Source organism: Enhydra lutris, unplaced genomic scaffold (assembly GCF_002288905.1).
Source record: "Enhydra lutris kenyoni isolate GAN:26980312 unplaced genomic scaffold, ASM228890v2 scaffoldscaffold31, whole genome shotgun sequence".
Classification (NCBI taxonomy): domain Eukaryota; kingdom Metazoa; phylum Chordata; class Mammalia; order Carnivora; family Mustelidae; genus Enhydra; species Enhydra lutris.
In genome coordinates, this window is record NW_019154115.1 from 12,127,765 (window position 1) to 12,151,866 (window position 24,102).

Genomic DNA, 24,102 nt, shown 5'->3' on the forward strand with positions numbered 1-24,102 from the left:
TTTATGTGGAAATGCAAAGGGCTGGGAATAGAAGCTATGATATACTTGAAGCAGAACAAGCAGGGAGGGCTTGCTCTTCCAGATAGGAAATACCTTAAATATTATAATTAAGAATTGGACAAATGATAGAGAATAGAGAAGCCAAAAGACCATGCATACATAGACAGAAAGAGGGCACTGTAGAGCAACAGGGAGTCCTTATAATAAAAGGTGCTAAGGCAATAAGGTAGCCATTACAAATTTAATTAGATAGCCAGTTAGATAGCCAGTTCAGATTTCTAATTCGATAGTCAATTAAAAAGAATGAAATCATTTCCTCCAACTCAGAGCATAAAATTCTGTTCCATATGCATTGATGTTTAACTGTAAAAGCTAAAACTAAATAAGTTTGAGAGTATGTTTCTGACCTTAATGATAGGAAAGGATTTTTAAACAAATACATTAACCATAGAGAGCTTTGGTAAACATGACTACATTAAAATTGAGAACTTGTATTTATTTAAAGAAATGCTGAAGAAAATGTAAAAGCAAGCCCCTGGGAGGATTACAAGTTATATAATGAATAAAGAGCTACTACAAATATATATATATATGTGTGTTTTAAGATAAACAACCTCATTAAAAAAAGGAAGCAAATTATTTGAACAGGCATTTTATAAAAATGGATATCCAAACAACTAGTGAACATATGAACTAGTCATTAGGGAAATGGAAATAAAAACCAAAATGAGTTATCACTATATACCCATTAGAACATAGAACAATTAATATTTAAAAGTCTGACAGTACTAAATGTCGGAGAAGATGTGCAATGTAGAGAATTCTCATTTCGCGCTGATGAGGAAATAAATTGGCTTTCTGCTTTGGAAAGCAGTTTGGAGTTCTAAAGTAAAGTTGATGATAAGCATACCTTAAGACTTAGCAATTTGACAAAACATATTTCCTAGAGAAACTCTTTGTGTGTAGAATTGGATAAATGTATAAGGCTATTCATGGCGATATTTTTTGTCATATCCCAAAACTGCAAGCAACTTAGCCATCAAAAAATGAGTGAAAAAAAATATATTATGCTATACCATACTATGGAATACTATACAGTGAAAATGAACAAAAAACAGCTGTACACCACTACATCTAACTACCTAGCATATATTTGCTCATTTGGTTTGTTGTTTGTCTTTACTCTAGAATGTAACCTTTATGAAAGCACAGACCATCTCTTTTGTTCACTGCTGAGCCTGCAGTCTCTAACAGCAACTGATACGCAGCAGTGCATAAAAGGCTCCCAAATGAATTCATTTACTGAAATGCTAATGTAGTGATTTGGCCTATGAAATCTCTGTATTGAAATCTTCATATTGTTTATTGCTGGTCTATAGAAGTGCAGTTGATTTTTGTGTATTGATCTTGATTTGTATTTTGTGGATTCCTTAGGATTAAAAATTCATACCTTTTGGAAAGACTTAATGAAGTTGAGTCACTAAAGAAAATTGCTATAAAGAGTAAAAGTGTTAAGAAAAATAATGAAAATCTAAAGTTGCTGTGCCCTCAGATTGCTTCTTAAGGGTCTAAGTTTTCACTTTAAATAAAAACTGGAAGCCATACTCTTATGTTGTTTACATAGAATTTAAGATTCTGCTTTCAAAGAAAAAGTTATTTGGCTCTACATCAAAAGACACAAGTGAATACATTGTGTATTTTAACATGAAATGTTCAAGGTGTATATATAAAATTTTTTCCCAACTCCTTGCTTTGACTTTTTTTCAATTAACTGCTCTTCTCAATAGTTGGTCCCACAATGGTTCAGAGGCTTTTTCTATCCTAGAATTTTGCAGGAACAAAATAATTGTAGCCTAGGGCAGTTTTCCCTAAACTTTGCTATGCAACAGTGGAATGAAAATTTAGACAACTGAGAAGCAACTTGAGCCTGGAATTCTTTTAGATCTTTTTTACAAGCTCTTCTCCAGTTTGAGAACTATTGTCCAGAGTATTATTTGTACAGATACTATGTGAAGAATTGTATTCAAAGTATAAGTGTTCAAGAAGATCATTTGGATGTGGAAAGAAAACATTGGCCCTCTTATGTTATATCATTATATTAATTTGTATTTGTTTAATCAATACAGTAGTACATGTAAATAGATTATAAGTAAATATATGTTACAGATGGGATGGCAATCAAAACAAGTTGTTTAGACACCAGAAACCTATTTTTCTTCAATAGTCAAAGCAAAGTATAATGGAAGGAGAGTAGAGATGCCCAATTTCATTTTCCTACAGCTTAAGACATTGCGTTTACTTTTCTACTCTACTGCCAAGGACAAAGATTAAATAAATCTCATGAGGCAAATTCTATCCCTGATTAATATATATTAACTTTTCTTCAGGAAAATGATATGGTTACGTCTACTTGCATCTCCACTCTACTTTCCTAAGGACTAAATAAATAAAATGGGAGAAATTTGTTAATCCCATAAATTATCTTTAGATTTGCCTTGCTCTAAATACAGAATATTTGTTTTTTAGAAAAAAATGAAATGTTCTTATTTTTCCCCCTGAAATAGTTTAGTTTTTATTTTAATCACTTAAATGCATCTTTACAACCTTAAGAAATAAAGTTGCATGTTATAATCCCATTTCATCATTTTTTGCCTAATTGAAATACAGCTAAGCAATATTTTTCATAATATGTTACAATGAGCTGTAAACAAAATTAGGAACTGTTGGATGTTGATTTTCTTTTTCATAAGTAATATTTTTACATTTAATATTAGAATAAAACCCTAAAAAGTGATACGGGTTTCTTTGTTATTGTTTTTAATCTTATCGTGATTAGTGAGACAGTCATTTGTTTTCTAGATTGATGACATTGTAAAAGCTGTTGGTAACTGCAGCTACAACCAACTAGTGGAGAAGATCATCTCTTGTAAGCAGTCAGACAATAGTGAGCTCGTTAGTGAAGGTGGGTGAGTGCTCCTAATACCTGATTTATTCTTGGCAAAATAATTTGTGTTATAATTTTTTAGTAGCTTTTAAGTGTCACAAGTAAGACTTCTAAAGAATCCAAGTGATGCTACTTGTAGGAATTATAAAAGAAGTAATTATTCATAAAGATACCAGTGAAAGGTTTTTTATCTAGAATGCTTTTCACTTGACTTCTAAAATCAGGCCTGGATTCTACTAAAAGTCTTTGGAATCACTTTTTAGCTTTGATATGGTCAATTGCCCAGGAGTTATTGATAATTACCTTTTTTACAAAAGGATTATTATTTGGGAGTACTGAGTGAACTTTACAATTCCTCCTCTAATTGATTGAAATGAGTATTATGTACTCAAGTGTTTATTTTAATAGAGTTCTGCCTTATGTTTCGGTACAATATAGTGTATCAGAGAACCATTCTAAATGAAAGTATACCTCAGATCATCAGATTTCCTAATCCCTAACTAATTAAAATTGTTAAATTTATCATTATAGAAGCAGTTTCATGTTTTTTTCATCTGTGTTCTGGTCAATGAAGGGAAAAGTACATTTGAAACCAGAGTGCTTTTGGGATCCATAGTATTTGGATATACCTTTCCTACAGCCCACTTCACTTATAAATGTGCATGAGTACTTGCGCTAGGCTCCTGTTCTCCTCCGTTTGAAGGATAAACGAGAGAGGAAATGATGAGAATAGGGAATGGGCTTCGTCATCATCATCCTCTCAGACACAGGTCTTTTACATGAGGTATAATAAAAGTTGATTATAATCACCACATTAAAAATATACCTAAGTGACTACAAGAGTATATAAGAACATATGAGAAGCTATTTACATGTATCACATGCTACATTAATCAAGTAATTATTCAATTACCCATAAATTTAAATGTTTATTCAAGAAGCAGGTAGCAAGAAAAGAGAGTATTTTAGTGGAGACTTATCCTAGGTTTTTGGTGTGGTTTTTTTTTTGTAATCATCCTAGGTTTTTACTTTCAATAAATACATAAATATACAGGGATACCAATCACTGATTTGTATAACAGCTCTTTCACTGCAACCCAAGGCAACAAAATTTTAATTTTAGGGGACAGAGGAGCAACAAAAGCTGTTAAAAATACTTTCAATTAACAAAATTCCATTCACTAGAACTTTTCCTTTCTTACCCAAACTTTCATTACTATATATTCCTGAACAAATAGACTATAAAAAAAATTTCCATGTGTAGATGCCTGCTCTCTGTAATTTCTGATATGCTATTCAGTAGTAATTGAGGGGACGTAGGATTCAGCAAGTGTTAATAAAAAGGAATGATAGCTGTAAAAATGATGTTTGGGTGAACAGGCTTATAGGATGGGAAGCTATGGGGAATACTTGATAACAGCATTTTTCCTAAGCTAGGCTGTAATGTAACAAGTAATGTAATGTACTTAGGCAATATGCTAATTAACAAAGTGAACGACAACAAAAATCCAGCCCCTTCATCACTTCTCCTTTCTCTCTACCTGATGTTACAATTATTGTTACTATTTCTCTAACATAAACTGTAACTAATTTATATAGTATTGATACCTTGAGAAGAACTCCTTGATTAAAGCAAGAAAGGAATCACCCTCTTTAGTGCTATAGAATTTTGGGGCAATATGTACCAGAATTGATTAATTTCTTGGTATATAAATTTTATATGGTAGAATTCTGCATGTCAGATTTTTATAGCAAGGAATAATTTTATACAGATTTCAGTATACTACAAATGTATAGTCTGTTTGAAATAATTATTCAGTTACAGTAGTTTATTTGTATAGGCACTAAGAAATGGTATAGGAAAGAAAAGACCACAATGGACATTTTTACTTACAATATAGCAATTTGGCTTCCTCGCATTGTTTTCTTCCTCATATTTTCTTGGGTATAGTGTTCAGCTGAAGGAGTCTGCTTCCTTTTTCTCTTTGGCCCACAACTGTAACTTTCCTTCTGAATCAATAAAATATCCCAAAGGCGGTTTATTTCTAAACCTTCTTTATTAAAAAGTATTAAGCTTTAATCTCAGGTGGTAACTACTTATTTTTTTTTAATTCAAATATTTCATCTCTGTAAGGTGTAGGATACAAGATATATTTTTACTATCATTCTTTTTGATGAAAAAGCAATGTTATTTAGCTAAATAGAGTTAGATAGTCTTTTACCTTCTTTCAGATAACATTTTTTTTTCTTTTGATGGCAATACCTTGTAAGTAAAAGTATAGAACTTTTACATGTACTTAGAGAGTATGTATTATTTGCTACATCTTTTGGGTGACAGTACTTTTTTGAATCTAGTTATAATGATGGTTATGGCATGGCAGCAAAAATCAGTAAGGAAAAAAAAAAAAAAACGCACAGTACCAGCTGCCGGACTTTACTTGAGCTGGTCATTTAATTCCAGTTGCTTTATTAGGAATAATTTCTTCTTTAACAGTTATTCCTAAGTTAAAAAAAAAGCTCAAATAATTCCAGGATATTCATTTATTTAAATATTTATTGAGCTTTTATCATATGCCATCAACAGTGAAGATTATAGTTTGAATTCATGTTCTTTCTGATTAAATGATACTGATTTACTCTTCTTTTTCTTTATTTTGAAAACTCAGACTCATGAAAAAATTGGAATAGTACAATGATTATAATCCACTTTGCCTGAATTCACCAATTATTAACATATTGAAGTTTTGCTTTCTTTCTCTGTAGACACACACACACACACACACACACACACACACATACTTTCCTAAATCATGTGAGAATTAATTGCAAGTATCATAGAACTTTATCCATTAATGCTTCAACAGTTGTCTCCTAAAAACAAGAGTTCTATGTAGTCATAATACAATTATCTCAGGAAATTTAGCATCAATGCAAGTGATGTTACTTGTAGCAAATACAGTATATTTATATAATAGTACTGTTCATATTCTCAATTTTCCAATTGTCCCAATAATGCCCCTTTTAGCTTTGAAGATTTTTCAGTGTAGGCTCCAATCAAGAATCATTTAATTGTCATTTCAATTGAGCTTCCTGTAATCTAGAACAGATCCCAAATCTTTTTTCTCTTCTTTTTTTTCTTTTTGGTCTTTTCTGATACTGACTTTTCTTAATTAGTCCAGTTCTTAATTTGTAGAATAGTCCTCAATTTGGATTCATTTGATTGTTTCGTCATGAGTAGAATAGGTCATATATTTTTGGTGGGAATACTACATAGGTGCTGGATACCGTGTCTTTCCCAGCACATCACATTCAGGTGGTACAAGATGTCTGATTATCCCATTATTGGTGATGTTGAAATATGATTAAGGCAGTATCTGCCAGATTTCTTTGTTGTAAAGATGCCCTTGCCTTTTGTAATTAATTAGTAATCTCTGGTATTGTGCTTTGAAACTGTGTGAATACCCTGTTCCCTAATAATCTTTTAGCTAGTACAATTGGCATTCACTGGTTCTTGTCTGAATCAACCCCTACTATGGTGATTATGATATTTCTCTTATTCCTTCTATGTTTATTAGTTGGCAGTCTTCTGTAAAATAAAAAGTGTTTTCTCCTCCTCCATTAAGCTTTTGAATATTCCATGAAAATCACAGGGCTCATTTTAAGAGTTGGCAAAAGAATTAGGAAACATTGTTCTCTATAAGTCTAAATTAGAATATGTTTTATGGCTTGGGAGAAATACAATTCAGTTTGCATTTATAATAATCAGCACTAAATTTTTAAACTTAATAACAGTAATTCTCCTGGGCTCCAGTCTTCACTTTGCTGTAACTAGTTTTATGTCCTTGAGCAAGTCATGTATTCTCTTTTTTTTTTTTCCCATGTATTCTCTCTTGAGCTGATATCCTGTTCTCTAAAAAGTAGTAGCTGAGAAAGACCTTTCTAGTGTAGCATTTTTGAATTTCACACACATGAAATAATGTTGTGAATTCAGTAATCTCCACTCATATTTTTTTTTTTTAATTTTTTAAAATTTATTTGACAGAGAGCGACACAGCGAGATTGGGAACAGAAGTAGGGGGCACGGGAGAGAGAAAAGCAGGCTTCCCGCCAAGCAGGGAGCCCGATGCGGTGCTTGATCCCAGGACCCTGGGATCACGACCTGAGCCAAAGGCAGACGCCCAACGACTGAGCCACCCATGCACCCCTCCACTCAGTTGTTTTTTTTTTTTTATCTTTTTGAAAGGAATTTTTAGAGAGGATATTGTGTGAGATGTGGGAGGGGTATTTAGAAACATCTTTCTGAAGGAAGCATTTAGTAACATGGATATTACATAGAGCAGTGCTACTTCTCAGCATAGGTATAGTGCTTAAGACTTACTGTTATATACAGCAAGTGCTTTAGTATATAACTGATATATTGTCCTCAGTAACTTAGTACTTTGCAAAGTAATGGTAATAATTGAATCAGGGAGCTCTTCTAAATATATAAATGCAGGAAGTTGCAAATGAGCTATAAATTTCCTTTGGCAGGGACCTTCTATATAACTTTTTTGCACTTCCCCTCCAGCCTTAACCAATTTCTTGGAATAGTGTGATACATTGGTAGCTTTTTACAACCACTTTGCAGCTTGAAGTGCTTTAGCTTGACACTAAGGGTGAGGGATAGAGAGGGAGTGGAATAAACCTATGTCATCCAGCTGCCTCTGGCCCTACCAAGTTTATTTTCAATTTCTTGTTGAGGTGTCAGTTTCTTAATGGAGGTTTCTCTTTTCTCCCTGTAACTGCGCCTCTCTGCCCACTTATAAAACTTTTTAGAGCTTTCTGTTCCACCCTACCCCACCCCCACCCTCACCCCCATTGCTACTGAGACATTCCTTATTAAAGGAAGGGAGCATAAGGATGAAGGAAGAAAAAAGAAGGAAAGAAGAATAATACAGGTTTTCAAGTTATTTACACAGATTCTCATTATTCCTGGTAGTTACATTCTGTAAAGTTGCTGTGAACATTCAATTCATGAATACTGAGCCACTGCTCCTAGGGGAAACACAAGAGTAGGTTCCTATGAGCCTCTGGTCACAAGATTTTCATCAGCTGATCAATATATAACCTTGTTTTATTTGTGTTTCTGTTTAGAGACATTTATTTATTTAGACATTTATTTAATACATATTGTTGATTCATTAACATCAAACACGTGGCCAACAGCACTATAACTCATGTCTGAATGAATCTGCAAAAATGTGTTTTCTCTATAGGGCACATCACAGCTTTTGACTCCCCAGCACTTCAGCAGTATGCTTGAGGGCTATTTTACACACCCCGAAGGGCATACCTAATAGACTGTGAAAAGTCTGTTTATAGTAAGAAAGCTGAAATAAGAAGGCAGAACATTGCCTTGCTTGACCTCAGTGGGGAATGTGTGCATTGAGTGACTCAAAAATTTTGCCACTTTGCCCAGATCCAAGATTTACCCTGAAGCACAGCAAGTATTGATTTTTGGATTTATAAATAAATTTTAGTTACTAGGCAAGTTTGCAGGTATGAAAGTACACAAATAATGAGGATCAACTGTACATACATCTTTTAAATTAAACCCCAGTAAACTTTATATTTCACTGTGTTTGAAAAGAAAAGAGATCATTTCTGTCTCTGAACTTGATATATCTACATAATGAGTGGTATATGTGGGAGGACATTAGGATAAAAGTGGCATCAGTTATCCCAATTTTTTCTACTTAGTCTCACACCTACTTTAAGTTTTTAGTCTTTTATTCAGCAAAAACTGAACAGTTTGTGAATTGAGAATTATCTAGGGTCTTTGTTAACATCTTAAAACAACTGAAGTTGTTAAACACCTTTCCACTGGGAAAGTCACTGTTGACATACATCTTTAATTCCTACTTTTTAAATTGCTAACTCATGCCTTCTTATTTGTTTTAATAGGCTTTAGTGTTATTTTGTCTGTATCTTCTATTGGTAGTTGCCTAAAATCCTTTTTGGAAGTAGGTGGAGTATAAGCAAATACATTTATTGTTAAAAAGAAGCTCACGTAACTGTTTCTTTAGGATGAAGAATGTCTATAGACACATCTTCCATAGCAGAATTACAAAGAAAAATCTTCAATTTGGAGTCATCATGTTATAGTAGTTAAATCTTATTTTGATTGGCCTTTCTTCATACTTGGACCACAATATAAATAGAAAAAACTTTTTAATTCTGAAATTATTCTTCTATCTAATATTATGCATTGGTTCCATAGGCTTTGTAGCTGAGCAGTTTCTAAATAACACAGCCACTCAACTGACATACCATGGATTATGTGAACTAACTTCAACGGTTCAGGAAGGAGAACTTTGTGTGTTCTTTCGGAATAATCATTTTAGCACCATGACCAAATACAAGGTATGATATAGAAATAGCTATTTAATTGTTATTCTAAATTAAAGGAGCTGGATTTAGAGGTGTCTTATGATCTACTTCAAAATAAAAAAAAAATTCAGCATAATATTCTTTATTCATCGGATTTATAAAGGTAATTATTAAATATTTAGGATGCAGTGGATTCACAATTTAAGTGTTACTTCAAATCAGCTTTTTGTTTTAATTCTCAACTCCTTTTTCACAGATTACTGTGTTAAAAAATATTATTTCCTTTCTAAGAAAAAAAGATAAAGAGATAGAACTATGATCGCTAAAGATGGATGTATATCTTTGAGGGGAAGTTAGAAGAAAGAATGAGGATTTGTCTTTATGATAGTGTTTATTATTACTAAAGCTATCAGTGTGACTTTAAATTCTTCTTATGCCATTTATGGCTCTGCAAAAAAATCTTACTGATTAATCCTCTTTGTCATTTCTTCACCCATATCTCTTCCATTTTGACAGCTGCTGCCTATTTGAGCAGTTCCGCAACTTAAGGGGGCCTTCCGTGGTAGAATACTACTCTGATCGTGTCAGTAATATAGGAAAAATGCTCAGTAGCACTCAGTGCTTAGAAGATAAAAATGCAAGGTGTTTTCTGCTATCGTCCTGTGCCAACACTGTACTCAGCCATATAGTCTGCCTACTCATTAATAATCATCTGTCTTCGTACACACTTAACGCTTTACCATTTCTGCACTTTTTCCATCATTTCTTACTCCTTAATTCCTATTTGAAAAGATCCTCACTCCTCTTAGCTTATCCACATTTCACCTAGCTTTTAAGAAGCCTTTCAAATACTAACTCTCCAGTACAGCTACTCCTTTTCTCCTAAAACCAGTAGTTCTCAACCAGGTTGTATGCTAGAACTACCTGGAAGCTTTTTAAAAAATACCAATGCCCAGACCTCACGACAAACTCAGTTCAATCAGAATGTATAAAGGTAGGACCTAAGCATCTGTATTTGTTAAATGCTCCCCAGGTGATTTAAATGTGCAGCTGATGCTGAGGATCACTACTTTACCCAACCTCCTCTAGCTGCTGTGAGCCATGTCATTCTTATTTCCCTTATGGATGAGTACCTAGTTACCAGTTTTCTTTTCGTGTAAATGTGCCTTCTTTCTCTAAATGAAAGTAAGTGGATTGAAGTTAGAAATGGGGTCTTCATATTTGCTTCAACACTTTAATCAATGAATTGCACAAAGCAGTGTAAAATAGTGATTTGTTTGCTTACATATGAATGCCCTAAGTACTGAGCAGTATGTGGAATTGTTGAATCACTATATTGTACACCTGAAACTAATAACACTGTATGTTAATTACACTGGAATTTAAATTTTAAAAAATTAATTTAAGGGGCACCTGGGTGGCTCAGTAGGTTAAGGCCTCTGCCTTCGGCTCAGGTCATGATCCCAGGGTCCTGGGATCAAGCCCCACATCGGGCTCTCTGCTTCACGAGGAGCCTGCTTTCTCCTCTCTCTCTCTGCCTGCCTCTCTGCCTACTTGTGATCTCTGTCAAGTAAATAAATAAAATCTAAAAAAAAAAAAAAAAAAATTTAAAAAATACTCTAAAGCCTTAGATCTCCTGTTGTATTAGTTAGAGCAGGGGTTCATTTGTATTGTTCCCACATTTGAGGTAGTTGTGTGCTAGGTGCTAGTCCAGAGTCACCCATACTTTTCAGAAATTTAAGGCTCCAAAACCTTAGAATCAGAATTACTGCCATATAGTGTATATTGCTAAGTCATCTTGCTTGACCAGATCTCTTCAAGTCCATACCTCAGTCATTTAACAAATACTATTAAGCATGATTGTGTCTGGGTGCTCAGCCAAGTGTTGCAGCCTGAGCATGGCAGCTTTGGTTCCTACCATTTAAGGACCCCTGAGTTTGGCAAGAAACATATGTTAAATAATTGTACAAATAGTTATTATTTCTATTGGGATACACTTTAAGGGGTCCATAAACATGCTGTGAGTGCTGTTATCAGGACTTATAACCTAGCTAGGTATGTCAGGAAAGATTTCTTGGGAAGGGAACATTTAAACTGAGACTTGGGGGCGCCTGGGTGGCTCAGTCGTTAAAGCGTTTGCCTTCGCCTGGGGTCAGGATCTCAGTGTCCTGGGATCAGCCCCCTGCATCAGGCTCCTTGCCTGATTCTCCCTCCCTCTGCCTGCTGCTCCCCCTGCTTGTGCTCTCTCGCTCTCTCAAATAAATAAATAAAATCTTTTTTAAAAATTAAAAAAAAATAAACTAAGACTTGAAGAATGAATCTTGTAAGGAGTTTAATCAGTTAGCAAAAAAAGGATTAACTAAGCAGATAGAGCATGTGTGTGCAAAAGCCTGGAGAAGGGAAAGAACTTAATTCCTTAAGGAATGAAAAGAAGGCCTGTGTGGTTAAAGCATAGAAATTAAGAGGCATGATGTAAGACTAAAAAGATAAACAGAGTCTTGAGTTAAGAGGAGAAACACACCTTGGTCTCCTGATGGCCTAGTGGTTCTTTTTGTTTTGGGGCTTTTTTTGGGGGGGTGGGGGCTCAGCAGGGGTGAGATAGTTCAATGGGAAAACAAGATCTCTGCCTGTCATTGATGGTGGTTAGGCAACCTCCCCAAACTAAACTGTAGGCGTTCTCTTTTCTGTCAAGGCTATGTCTCTGAACAGAAATCCTTTACTAGTCACCTAGGTATTCCCAATGTTTCTATGTGGTTGGGGAAGGGGGGTACCTCTCTTCAAGCACTTTCTACCAGGTATCTGTTTCTGGACAAAGTATACATTTCTGTGAGATAATGATAACTCAGAGAACGGGTGCATTCTGCTCTTTCTCTCCTTTCACATTTTTCTCAGTAAACCTTATTCTCTGGCTAAACAGTGTATCTGAGGTGTTGTGTTATCTTCGTGTCCCCTTTGTACAATATTAAGGTGCTTTGGACTTTTGGGTAAATGTGGATGTGGACTTAGACTATTGCAGGGGCCAAGTAAGATGTTACAGTGACTTGGACTAGGATGGTAAAGAAATGGAGAGTAGAAAGATTCCATAGAAATTTAGGAGGTACAATCTACCAGATTTGGTGATTAGGATGTAAAAACTAAGAAAGAATGTTTTCTGGGCTCTGAGCATGCAGAACTGGATAAAATGGCAGTGCCCTTCATTGACACCGAGAACACTGAAAAAAAGACAACAAATAGCACGAATCAGCCTTGGAACTGTTAGAGGTGCTTCTGAGGCATATCTCCAAGTGGAAATGTTGGGCAAATGTTTCAAGACTGGAATAATTTTTGTGTATAAATAGTAATTTTGGGAGAGGATGAGATTTACAAGGAAAATAAAGAATGGGGAGAAAAGAGAAGACTTAGGGCCGAGATTTAAGGAGAGCCAGTATTTAAGAATCAACTAAAGGAGTATGAACTGGCAAAGGAGACTGAGAAAGAAAAGAAGAAAAGGAAAATCTAAGGAGTATGGTATCATGTAAGACAACAGGGAGAGAGTATTTCAAGAAGACTGGAGATCTCAGTTGTTAAATGCTGTTGAGAAGATGTGGAAGATGACAACACTGGGAGTAAAACTTGATATGGATTTCATTGGTATCTTTTAGAGAATGGTTGCAGCAGAAAAAACTTAATTTGAATTGGTTAGGAAATGATTGGGACGTCAGGAACTAGAAACATGATAGTAAACTGAAACTGTATGAGGGAGGCATAGACATCAATGGCTCAGAGCTGTAGTGGAGTATGGATCCAGAGGGGTTTTGTTGTTGTTGTTGTTGTTGTTGTTGTTGTTTAATATGAGAGATGTGATCATGTTTCAATATTGAATGACTCAGTAGAGAGAGAAAGGTTGAAGATACCAGAGAGGAGATAGTTGATGAGAGAAGGCTCCTAAGAAGGTGAGAAAGGATAGAAATTTTCACAGGCGAAAGGGGTTAACCCTTAGTTGAAAAAGAGACTTCTTCGTTGTATAGGAGGGAAGGAATAAACTATGAGTACAGCTAATTTATAGATCTGATGGCAGGAAGTAGAGAAAGCTACTGTTTAAATGCTTCCTAGTGTCTGCTGCTATTTGGAAGGCAAGATCATTTACTAAGATTGAGAATTTAAGTTCGGTAACAAATTTGAAGGAGGTCATTTGAAATAGTTTTTACAGCATGTAGGAGAAAGTTCTAATTAGAGAAATTAAGGTAGTCTTGAGGATGGTAATTATTACATGAATATACCTCTTGTGTAATCTTTCTGCAGAAGTATTCATGAGGGTATAGGCATGGCAAAGGTAGTTAGCTTGTTATTCTAGATTTGGGACTTTGTTAAGTGGGTGCAATAAAGAATAGAAAACCAGAGAAATTTAGGAACATCATTCTTCACTAAGGTAATCCTGTTTTTATAGAAGGGATAAATGAGAACAACTATTTTGGTGGTCATTCACTAAGGGAAATGCTTAGTTTCCCTTGTTTACTGTAGTGACCACAAAACTGAAACAGTAACACTGCTTTTTTTGTTTTTTATGAAAAATGGCAAACTTAGAAAAAAGTAATGACACTAATTTAATGTCATTAAATTATTAAAATTATTTAAAATTATTAAAATTAAATTATTAAATGCCTATTATACTCATCACTGTCAGTAATTTGGTATTGACTATTTTCACCTATTTTTGCTTATATTTCAATATGCTTCTCTAAACAAGAACATTTTCCTTTCACATCACAGTACCATTACTGTATCTAACAAAATTAACTACAGTTTTTAATATCATCTAATACACAAGCCATATTCAAGTTTCCCATTTGTCCCTCAAATTGTTTGATAAACGATTTGTTCAAACCAGGGTCCAAATAAGGAACATGCATTACATTTAGTGAAATAGCTCCATTTTAATATGATGCAAATCCTTTGTTTTCCAGGGATCTTGTAGGCTTGTGGACAATTTATTTATGCCCTACTATAATCCTCTGAGTCCAGTCATATTTCCTGTATTCCTATTGAACTATCTAGTCCTGAGGGTCTGTAAATAAGACACTGCTTTACATCTGGCAGAGTACTTAATGAGTACTTTTTTTTTTTTTTAAGAAGAACATTCTGGGTGTGGTTCCCCCCCCCCCACTTCATGATTTATTTATTTATTTTAGAGAGAAAGCACATGAGCAGGAGGAGGGATAGAGGAAGATGGAAAGGGAGAGAGAATCTCTAGCAAACTCCCCACTGAGCATCTAACTCAGGGGGCTTGATCCCATGACCCTGAGTTCATGACCTGAACTGAAAGCAAGAGTCTGACACTTGACGGATTGAGCCACCCAGGCCCCCCAAAGAGCACATTCTTTTATAAGAGTTAGAGTCACTTTCCCTCCTCTGACCCAGTGGCTGATTAACTGATCTACAACAAAATCTATAACATTCCTTTGGCTGTTGGTGTAGAGCTAGAAGCCCTAAAAGAATCCTTAATAGAGTTTAGGGAAGGCATTCCTCCAACATGGTATATACTTGCTTGATAAGGAAATAGGATATAAGATTGTGCCCTTGTTCTGTTAAACCCGTCCAGCGTTAAGACTATTATTCTCTACCACTAATTTCTGGGCTGTTAAGAGTTTCTCTAGTGCTTTATAAATTTAAACCCCAGGGACTCTATAATCTAATAAGGATATAAGTAAAGAAAAACTATAAAGCTGCTTTTCAAACAAGATATGGCTACTTTTAATACTACATTAGGTCTTCATAACATTTCACTTTGAAGACCGCTGAGATTTTAGAGCCATTTTATGCATTCATATTTAATGATTACTTTATTTCCCATCTTCCTACCCCTGTGAACTCTTTGGAATACCTATAGTATAAATACAGTTCATTTATATATACAGTTTTATATATATACAGTTCATTTATATATGTATTATATATACATTTATATATATAGAAATGTATATACATTTATATATACAGATATACTTTCAACAAAAAATAAATTTAACATAGGGATAGAATACTTTCTATTACAGATAAGTGGTATCTATAACTAGTACCCTATAATAATAAATTATGTAATATTGAAGTATAGTATTTATATAAATGTCGATAATAAATTGATAATGTCATATGTGTCTGTAGCCAAATTATTTTATTTGTGGGGCTTATCTTTATTGTGATTTGCAGAAAGAATCTTTGTGCTTTCTGATAACCATGTCATATCATAATGCCACTATGCCACTATTGTCCCAGGACCAAGACCTACAAGGAAGAAGTCCACGTTGTCAGGACAAAGGATTACCTAGGAAAGGTCATTTCCAGTTTCCTTATTGGTTATGTTATTTCTTTAGGAACTTTCTAAACTCTATGTGTAAAAAACTTTTTTCATTTAAAGTCTTCTGAAATTCTAGAGCTAAATGAGCTATGGACTTTTATTTGACCAAAGGGGAGGTATATGTCTGTTACAACGTTCTCCAGTACTCATCTTTGTTCTAATTCCTCTCTTTAGACACTAAATAGAAGCAGAGGCAAATTCTCTGTTAGGTTAGACTTCTTGATGACTCTGTGTAAAGCACTGAAGATTATAGATATTTCTAAAACTTGTACCTGGACAAAGTATTCTCTCTTTACTAACTTTATGATTCCATCTTCAAAGACTTTTTATTAAGCTTTCTGCCATTACAGAGTCACAATGGTTGTGTGAGTCAAATTGACTTTTTTTAACCCCTGAATAACATCTACCAATTGACTTCACACTTCTCAACTAACACAGCATCATCTATGATTTTGATTGCATAGCCTCTCATGATATTTTCCACAACCATAGATATTCATTGACTCCCTCTTATTGGAAAGGCCCCTTATTATTCCTAGATTTGTGATTTACCACTACTAAACCCTGGACAAGTGCCTGTACTGTTCCATCTCATCACTAGCAAAATAATCAAGTCCAGCTCTTGCTAGTGGTCTATTGTAATAGTGCCCTCCATGAATCGTTTTTTAAACTCTTCATCCCTCATCTGTCTGTCAGGAACAAATATATATGTTGATTTCTGCTGTCACTTCCGTTACCTTGCTCCATATACCTCCACCTAATCTTGTTCAGGTAAACCAGGCAGATCATCTTGGCAAATCCCTAATGAATACTGATCCTGTGAAGATTTGTGCATCAACATAACTAGATGAGGATATGAAAGCAGCAGGAGTTCCTAGTGAGAGAGCAGATGCTTTCAGGGCCATTCCTGTGGTTCTAGCTAGTGAGTGACTTTTTTATCCAGGCAGGAAATTTGAAAGTGTAAAAATGAGTTGTAAATAACTACCCTTGTACGTCTAATTTTAGGAAAGACCTTGTAGGTCTGTTTTGCTTCTCATATTATCTACGTGATCAGGACTGTTAGATTCTAGAATATATAATTCTATAGCTAAGATCTAGTTACTCCATTTTATTCTTATGATCCTTCTCCATTATCCAGTACTTTCTGCTTTCTCTTTAGTAAGATAAACTACAAATTCCTTGACCCCTGTGTAGATCACTTAGCTTAACTTTGGTTTATATAATGACATCTATGTAGCTGTTTCCACATCATGACACCCTCTTTTGTCGTTGTGTCTATTCATGACTTCCTCTTAATCTTCCCTTATCCATGTTAGCCTTTCTATCCATGTCATTACTATTTCTTCTACCCCTTCGCTTTAGTTACATTTCTCGTGGAGTGTATTCAAAACCAGGGTTTTTGAGGTTGGCTTTTGCTTGTTTGCATTTTTACTTTACATTTAGGGATTAGAAGTGAAAAGTGGTTTAGAGGGAGATACAGGGTGCCTGAGTGGCTCAGTGGGTTAAGCCTCTACCTTCGGCTTAGGTCATGATCTCAGGGTTCTGGGATTGAGCCCCATATCAGGCTCTCTGCTCAGCAGGGAGCCTGCTTCCCTCTCTCTCTCTCTCTGCCTGCCTCTCTGCCTACTTGTGATCTCTCTCTCTGTCAAATAAATAAATAAAAATCTTTACAAAAAAATAAAGGAGATACAGTTCTAAATAGGTGCTAAGGCCATAATAAATAAATCTGTTCTCTTTCCTCTTTGACTAAGACTACATTGGGATTTTCTTTTCCCCACACAAGGCTACATTTAATTAAAAGTTGAATTATTTTATTTTTGTAATCTAGTTATTTTTTTAAAAAACATTTATTTGTGAGTGAGAGAGAGGGCATGAGAGAGGAGAGGTCAGAGGGAGAGGCAGACTCCCTGCCGAGCAGGGAGCCCGCTGTGGGACTTGATCCTTGGACTCCAGTTTCATGACCTGAGCTGAAGGCAGTTGCTCAACCAACTGAGCCACCCAGGTCCCCCTAATCTAGTTATTTTTAAAAGGTGGTGGATACATCAAAAATTGTCACATTAAGTGGGGGGCAGGGATGAGGAATGTAGAAACACACTGAGACAAATGATAGATTTGCTAGGGTAGGCAGAGAGATTCATCTTTTTCTTCTAAATAGGAGGGAGGAAAAGGCAATAGATACAGAAGCTGAGATAGAGTTCGGTGGTATTCATGAATATAGAATCTTATATTCATTAAGCATTAATGTGCCTTGCATTTTTTTAAACACTTAATATGCATTATCTTACTTAATTTTCACAGCTTCCCTGTGAGGAGTGAGTATTATTACTCCCACTTTACAACTGAGTGAATAGGCTTACAGGCACTAAGTAACTTGCCTAAGACCATTCAGTTTGTAAGCAGCTCCAACCTGACTTTCAAGCCCACACTCAACAGCTCTGCCTCTCCGGATGGATAAGAAAGCTATTTGTAGATGGGAAAGATGCCTGCTTGTTAAGTAGTAGTAAAGTTGATCTTTCAATTTATAAAATATCTCAGAAATTCTCTGATTGAACTGCCTTTATATTACTTTATAATAAAGAAAAGAAAACTAAGGTCCAAAGACATTAAGTAATTTGAATCCAAGCAAAGCAACCAAAAATATTTGGGCAGTGCTTTCCTCCATGTTTAAAGGCTGTAATTACATGATTAATATTTTTATATGTTTGACAAGTTTTCTTCTCTTTTAGCAATTTACAAATTGCGATGATATTGTCATGTATGTTGTTAATACAGGTAACCCATACTCTGTATAGGACTAACCTATCAAGGTATTTTATTTATTTATTTTTTAAAGACTATTTCAGAGAGAGACAGAGCATGAGCAAGGGGGAGGGGGAAGAGGAAGAGGAAGAGGGAGAAACAGACTCCCCACTGAGCAAGGAACCCAACAAAGGGCTCCATCCCAGGACCCCAGCATCATGGCCTGAGCCAAAGGCAGATGCTTAACCAACTGAGCCATCCAGGTGCCCCATCAGGGCATTTTATTTTGTTATTTTTTTTTTCAAGATTTTATTTATTTATTTGACAGAGAGAGAGAGAGAGATCACAAGTAGGCAGAGAGGCAGGCAGAGAGAGAGGGGGAAGCAGGCTCCCTGCTGAGCAGAGAGCCTGATGCGGGGCTTGATCCCAGGACCCTGGGATCATGACCTGAGCCCAAGGCAGAGGCTCAACCCACTGAGCCACCCAGGCGCCCCCCATCAGGGTATTTTAGATAGAATAGTTTTTCATTCTGTCTTTGGTGATCCAGTTGCCTAGTTTATAAAAATTATAAATATTTTTATAAATATTTAAAATTTATATAATTAAAATTTATATAATTATAAATATATAATTTATAAAAATTATAATTTTATAATCATAAAAATTATATAATTATAAATTATAAAAATTTATAAAATTTTCATATAAAATAATTTATATACATTTTATACATTACTACATAATTTACAAATTTAATATATGCATCCTTTATTAGTTTTTTTTTGAGATTAGTATTTAGAGACTGGTAAGATTAGGAAGAGTCAAGGCTTAGAAAAGAATGCTTTGACTAGATAATGTAGCAAAAGTGCTAGGATATAAAAGCAAGAACTATTCTTTTTTTTTTTTTTTTTAAGATTTTATTTTTGTGTGAGAGAGAGAGAAAGAGGGAGAATGCACATGAGTGGATGGGTGGAGGGAGAATCAGACTCCCTACTGAGCAGGGAGCCCAATGCAGGACTCAATCTCATGACCCCAGGGCCATGACCTGAGCTGAAGGCAGACGCTTAACCAACTGATCCCCCCAGGTGCCCAAGCAAGAACTATTCTTGATGGTCATTTAATTGTGGACTCTCAAGAACCAATAGGCCTAGACTATTCCATACTATATTAATACACACTTTGCGATTCTTAAAGATTTTATTTATTTATTTGACAGAGTGAGAGATCACAAGTAGGCAGAGAGGCAGGCAGAGGTGGGGGGGAAGCAGGCTCCCCGCTGAGCAGAGAGCCCGATACGGGGCTCGATCGCAGGACGCTGAGATCATGACCTGAGCTGAAGGCAGAGGCTTAACCCACTGAGCCACCCAGGCGCCCCCACTTTGCGATTCTACAATGCAATTATATAAAGGAACTGTTGAGTAATAACTAGCATTATTGACAGTAGACTACAGACTTCTTTGATAAATGTCAAGATCTAAAAGGGGAAGAAATTGAGACTGATGGTCCATGAGAAGACAGGTCACCTATTTTAAGAAAGAAACACCATTTTTGTTAAACTTGTATGTATTTGTATGCTATGAATGGCAATAGCTTTCATGAAAACCCTCCCAGAATTTACCCATCTTAAAGTGTGATTTGGAGAATAAGACTGTAATTTCTCTCCTAGTAAGTAGCCACTCTGATATAGGACTTAAATAAATTGTAAAACCTAGATATTATATTATATAATATAATGGTATATTAAAATATACTCTGGGGACGCCTGGGTGGCTCAGTTGGTTAAGCAGCTGCCTTCGGCTCAGGTCATGATCCCGGCGTCCTGGGATCGAGTCCCACATCGGGCTCCTTGCTCATCAGGGAGCCTGCTTCTCCCTCTGCCTCTGCCTGCCATTCTGTCTGCCTGTGCTCGCTCTCTCTCCCTCTCTCTCTCTGACAAATAAATAAATAAAATCTTTAAAAAAATAAAATAAAAAATAAAATATACTCTGGTAAGTATATACATAGAAGGGTCAGATCTATTCAGTGGAAAATTGGCTGGAAAGAACTTTTAGAAATTTTTTTTTAAGAACTTTTTTCTTTTAAAATTATTTTAGGGCAAAGTAGACCCTTCTGGATATTAAAAATATGTTAGGTAATGAGAATGCATGGTTGAATAAAATATGGCTCTGGTCCTCAAGGAGCTTGAAATACATACAACAGATAAGTAAATAGACACATAACTACAGTTTGATGTATAAAGTGCTATGATAGTGGTAAGTGCAGTATTTATGGAATAACATAAAAGGGGTACCTAATATAATGTAAGGAAAGATCATTACTTTTCATGATACGAATCCTCAAGCACTTAGCATAGTACTGAGCATGTGGTAGGTATTCAAATATTTGATGAACTAGAACCTACTTGATTAAAAAAGAATGAGATATTACATCATAATTTTTGCTTAAAGCAATGTCTTTAAACTGTATATGCCAAAATGTTTTTCTTTATGAATACTTCTTATATTGCTATAGTAATTTCAATGACCATATAAATTAATCAGTGTCTACAGCTAATTCTTAGTTACATCTAACTGGTGGTAGGCAATAGGAAAGATTTCCTATTTTAGATTTAGGAATAGCTGTGTCACACAGTGCTGGACATACAGTAAATGTTCAAAAAGAATAATTAGTTTTTTTTTTTTTTAAGATTTTATTTATTTATTTGACAGAGAGAGAGATCACAAGTAGACAGAGAGGCAGGCAGAGAGAGGGAGGGAAGCAGGCTCCCTGCCGAGCAGAGAGCCCGATGCGGGACTCGATCCCAGGACCCTGAGATCATGACCTGAGCCGAAGGCAGCGGCCCAACCCACTGAGCCACCCAGGCGCCCAATTACTTAGTTTTTTAAAGCTTCAGAGTTTAGTCAATAGTTTCTTGTTGTAAATGGCAAGATTCCATTCCTTTCTATGGCTGAGTAATATTCCGTGTGTGTGTGTGTGTGTGTGTGTGTGTGTGTGTGTGTGTGTGTTACACATGTGGATATGGAGATATATCTCCATCAGTCAGTGGACATTTGGCCTCTTTCCATAATTTGTTTATTGTAGATAATGCTGCCGTAAACATCAGAGTGCATGTATCCCTTCAAATCAGTACTCTTGTATCCTTTGGGTAAATACTTAGTAGTGCAATTGCTGGGTCATAGGGTAGCTCTATTTTTAACTTTCTGAGCAACCTTCATATTGTTTGCCAGCGTGGCTGCACATCTTGCATTCCCATCAACAGTGTAGGAGGGTTCCCCTTTTGCTGCATCCTCACCAACATCTGTTGTTTCCTGTGTTGTTAATTTTAGCCATTCTTAACAGGTGTGAGGTGATAACCTCATGATTTGCATTACCCTGATGATGAGTGATGTTGAGCATCTTTTCATGTATCTGTTAGTCATCTCTATTTCTTCTTTGGGAAAGACGTCTCTTCATATCTTCTGCCTAGTTTAACTGAATTATTAGGTTTTTTTTTTTTTGGATGTTGTATAAGTTCTTTATATATTTTGGATACTAACCCTTTATCCCAGATGTCATTTACAAATACCTTCTCCTGTTCCAAAGGTTGCCTTTCGTTTTTTGTTTTTTTTTAATTGTTTCCTTCACTGTGCAGCAGCTTTTTATCTTGATGAAGTCCTAATAGTTTATTTTTGCTTTTGTTTCCTTTACCTCAGGAAATGTATCTAGTAAGAAGTTGCTATGGGTGATGTCAAAGAGCTTACCGCCTGTTTTCTCCTCTAGTATTTTTACGGTTTCAGGTCTCACATTTAGGTCTCTCATCCATTTTGAATTTATTTTTGTGTATGGTGTAAGAAAGTGGTCCACTTTCATTCTTCTGCATGTTGCTGTCCAGTTTTCTCAACACCATTTGTTGAAGAGACTGTCTTTTCCCCATTGCATATTCTTTCCTGTTTTGTCGAAGATTAGTTGACCATAGAGTTATGGTTCTATCCAGGGATTTCTCTAACCCCACCACCAATCTGTCTGAAGGAATTTCTTATTCTTAATTATCAAGTTTAATTTTGATGAGAGAACATGAGAAGCATGAATCCTGTGCAACAACAAATACCATATTAACCAGTGGGAACCCTAAGCAAGTAAATGGAAGTCATATCTTTGGCAGATCTGAACTAAAAATGGCTTATAAACTTTATATGGTATCATAGGGACGCTTTACATATGATTGGAGTTAGAACTAATGCATGTGAAAAATTAGAGGTTGGTACTAAATTCTGTGGTAATGACTGTAAATACAACTTAATTCATTAATTGAGTCAATACATATTAGACTTCAACTTTATGATGCACCTTACACTAGGCCAAGAGATAACAGAGATTTAAAAACACAGTCTGGGAACGAGGCCAGGGAAACAATCGTGGCACAGTGTGATTCAGTGCTCCAATAGAAATAAGTGCAAAGTACTGTTGGTATATGAAAGAAGAACAGCTAATGGTGCTAGCAGAAAAAGAAAAAAATTGTATGGATTGGATTAGTCATATAGGCTTAATTTTTTATTTTTAATAAACAGGCAGTGTGATATCATTTTATTATGACTGTGTCTTGTTACCCACTGTGTATTTAAGGAACTTGTATAGTATATTTCTATTTTATGAAATGAGATTATAAACCCCCAAAAGTTTACTGATAAGTCGTGTAGTAGTTGAACCTACCAGCAACTTCCTACTTCTCGTTATACTACAGCATACCAACTTTAAACTATATTCAAAGCCAGGTAGACCTAATTCAGTGAACAAATAAGGTATCTACTTTGTCTACTATTTATTATATCTAACTAATAGGAATAATTAATATGCTTTAAACATACAGGTGATAAAATTTCCCTTAAGTGTTAACTAGTTTTGGTCAATTTAATAGTCCTTTCTCTTTCTTATTAAGGGTCTGCTGTATTTGCTGGTAACAGACCAGGGGTTTCTTACTGAAGAAAAAGTTGTTTGGGAAAGCCTACACAATGTGGATGGTGATGGAAATTTCTGTGACTCAGAATTTCATCTGCGGCCTCCTTCAGATCCTGAAACCGTATATAGAGGACAGCAAGATCAGATAGATCAGGTAAATTTGTCTTCTTCATATGGTTTTAAATGCTCTTGCTTTCGGGGTGTCTGGGTGGCTCAGTCAGTTAAGTACCTGACTTTGGCTGTGGTCATGATCTCAGGGTCCTGGGATCAAGCCGCATGTGGAGTCTCTGCCTCTCCCCCTAATAAATAAAATATTTTTAACAGAATACAAAATAAAATGCTCATTCCTTTCAAATGTGAATTCAGTTATCTAAAACTTTTGAATTGAAGACTTATTGTGAGGGGGCACCTGGGTGGCTCAATGGGTTAAAGCCTCTGCCTTCAGCTCAGGTCATGATCCCAGGGTCCTGGGATTGAGCCCCACATCGGGCTCTCTGCTCAGTGGGGAGCCTGCTCCCCGCCCCCCGCCTGCCTCTCTGCCTACTTGTGATCTCTGTCTGTCAAATAAATAAATAAAATCTTAAAAAAAAAAAAAAAAGACTTATTGTGAGATATTCCTGACATTTCCTAAATCAGTAAGTGATAATTTTACATGTTACACATTGATTATACACTTTGGTTCAGAAGGCCAGATTATATTGAATTCTGAAGGCCAAAGGTACAGTTTGAATTTTATTCTAAACTATAATAGGAAAGATATGCCAAGTGTTAAACATGGAAG

General features: G+C 35.5%; 1 protein-coding gene across 2 annotated transcripts in view; it reads left to right on the top strand.

Moving 5' to 3' along the window:
• Nucleotides 1-24,102, top strand: part of LOC111153356 (MINDY lysine 48 deubiquitinase 2) — a 74,414-nt gene that overhangs the window by 42,303 nt on the left and 8,009 nt on the right. For both annotated transcript variants that reach the window (XM_022512341.1, XM_022512339.1), the window contains exons 5-7: nt 2,860-2,962; nt 9,204-9,346; nt 23,302-23,475. In XM_022512341.1, coding sequence (XP_022368049.1) covers nt 2,860-2,962; nt 9,204-9,346; nt 23,302-23,475 — 420 coding nt within the window. The remainder of the gene's footprint in view (nt 1-2,859; nt 2,963-9,203; nt 9,347-23,301; nt 23,476-24,102) is intronic.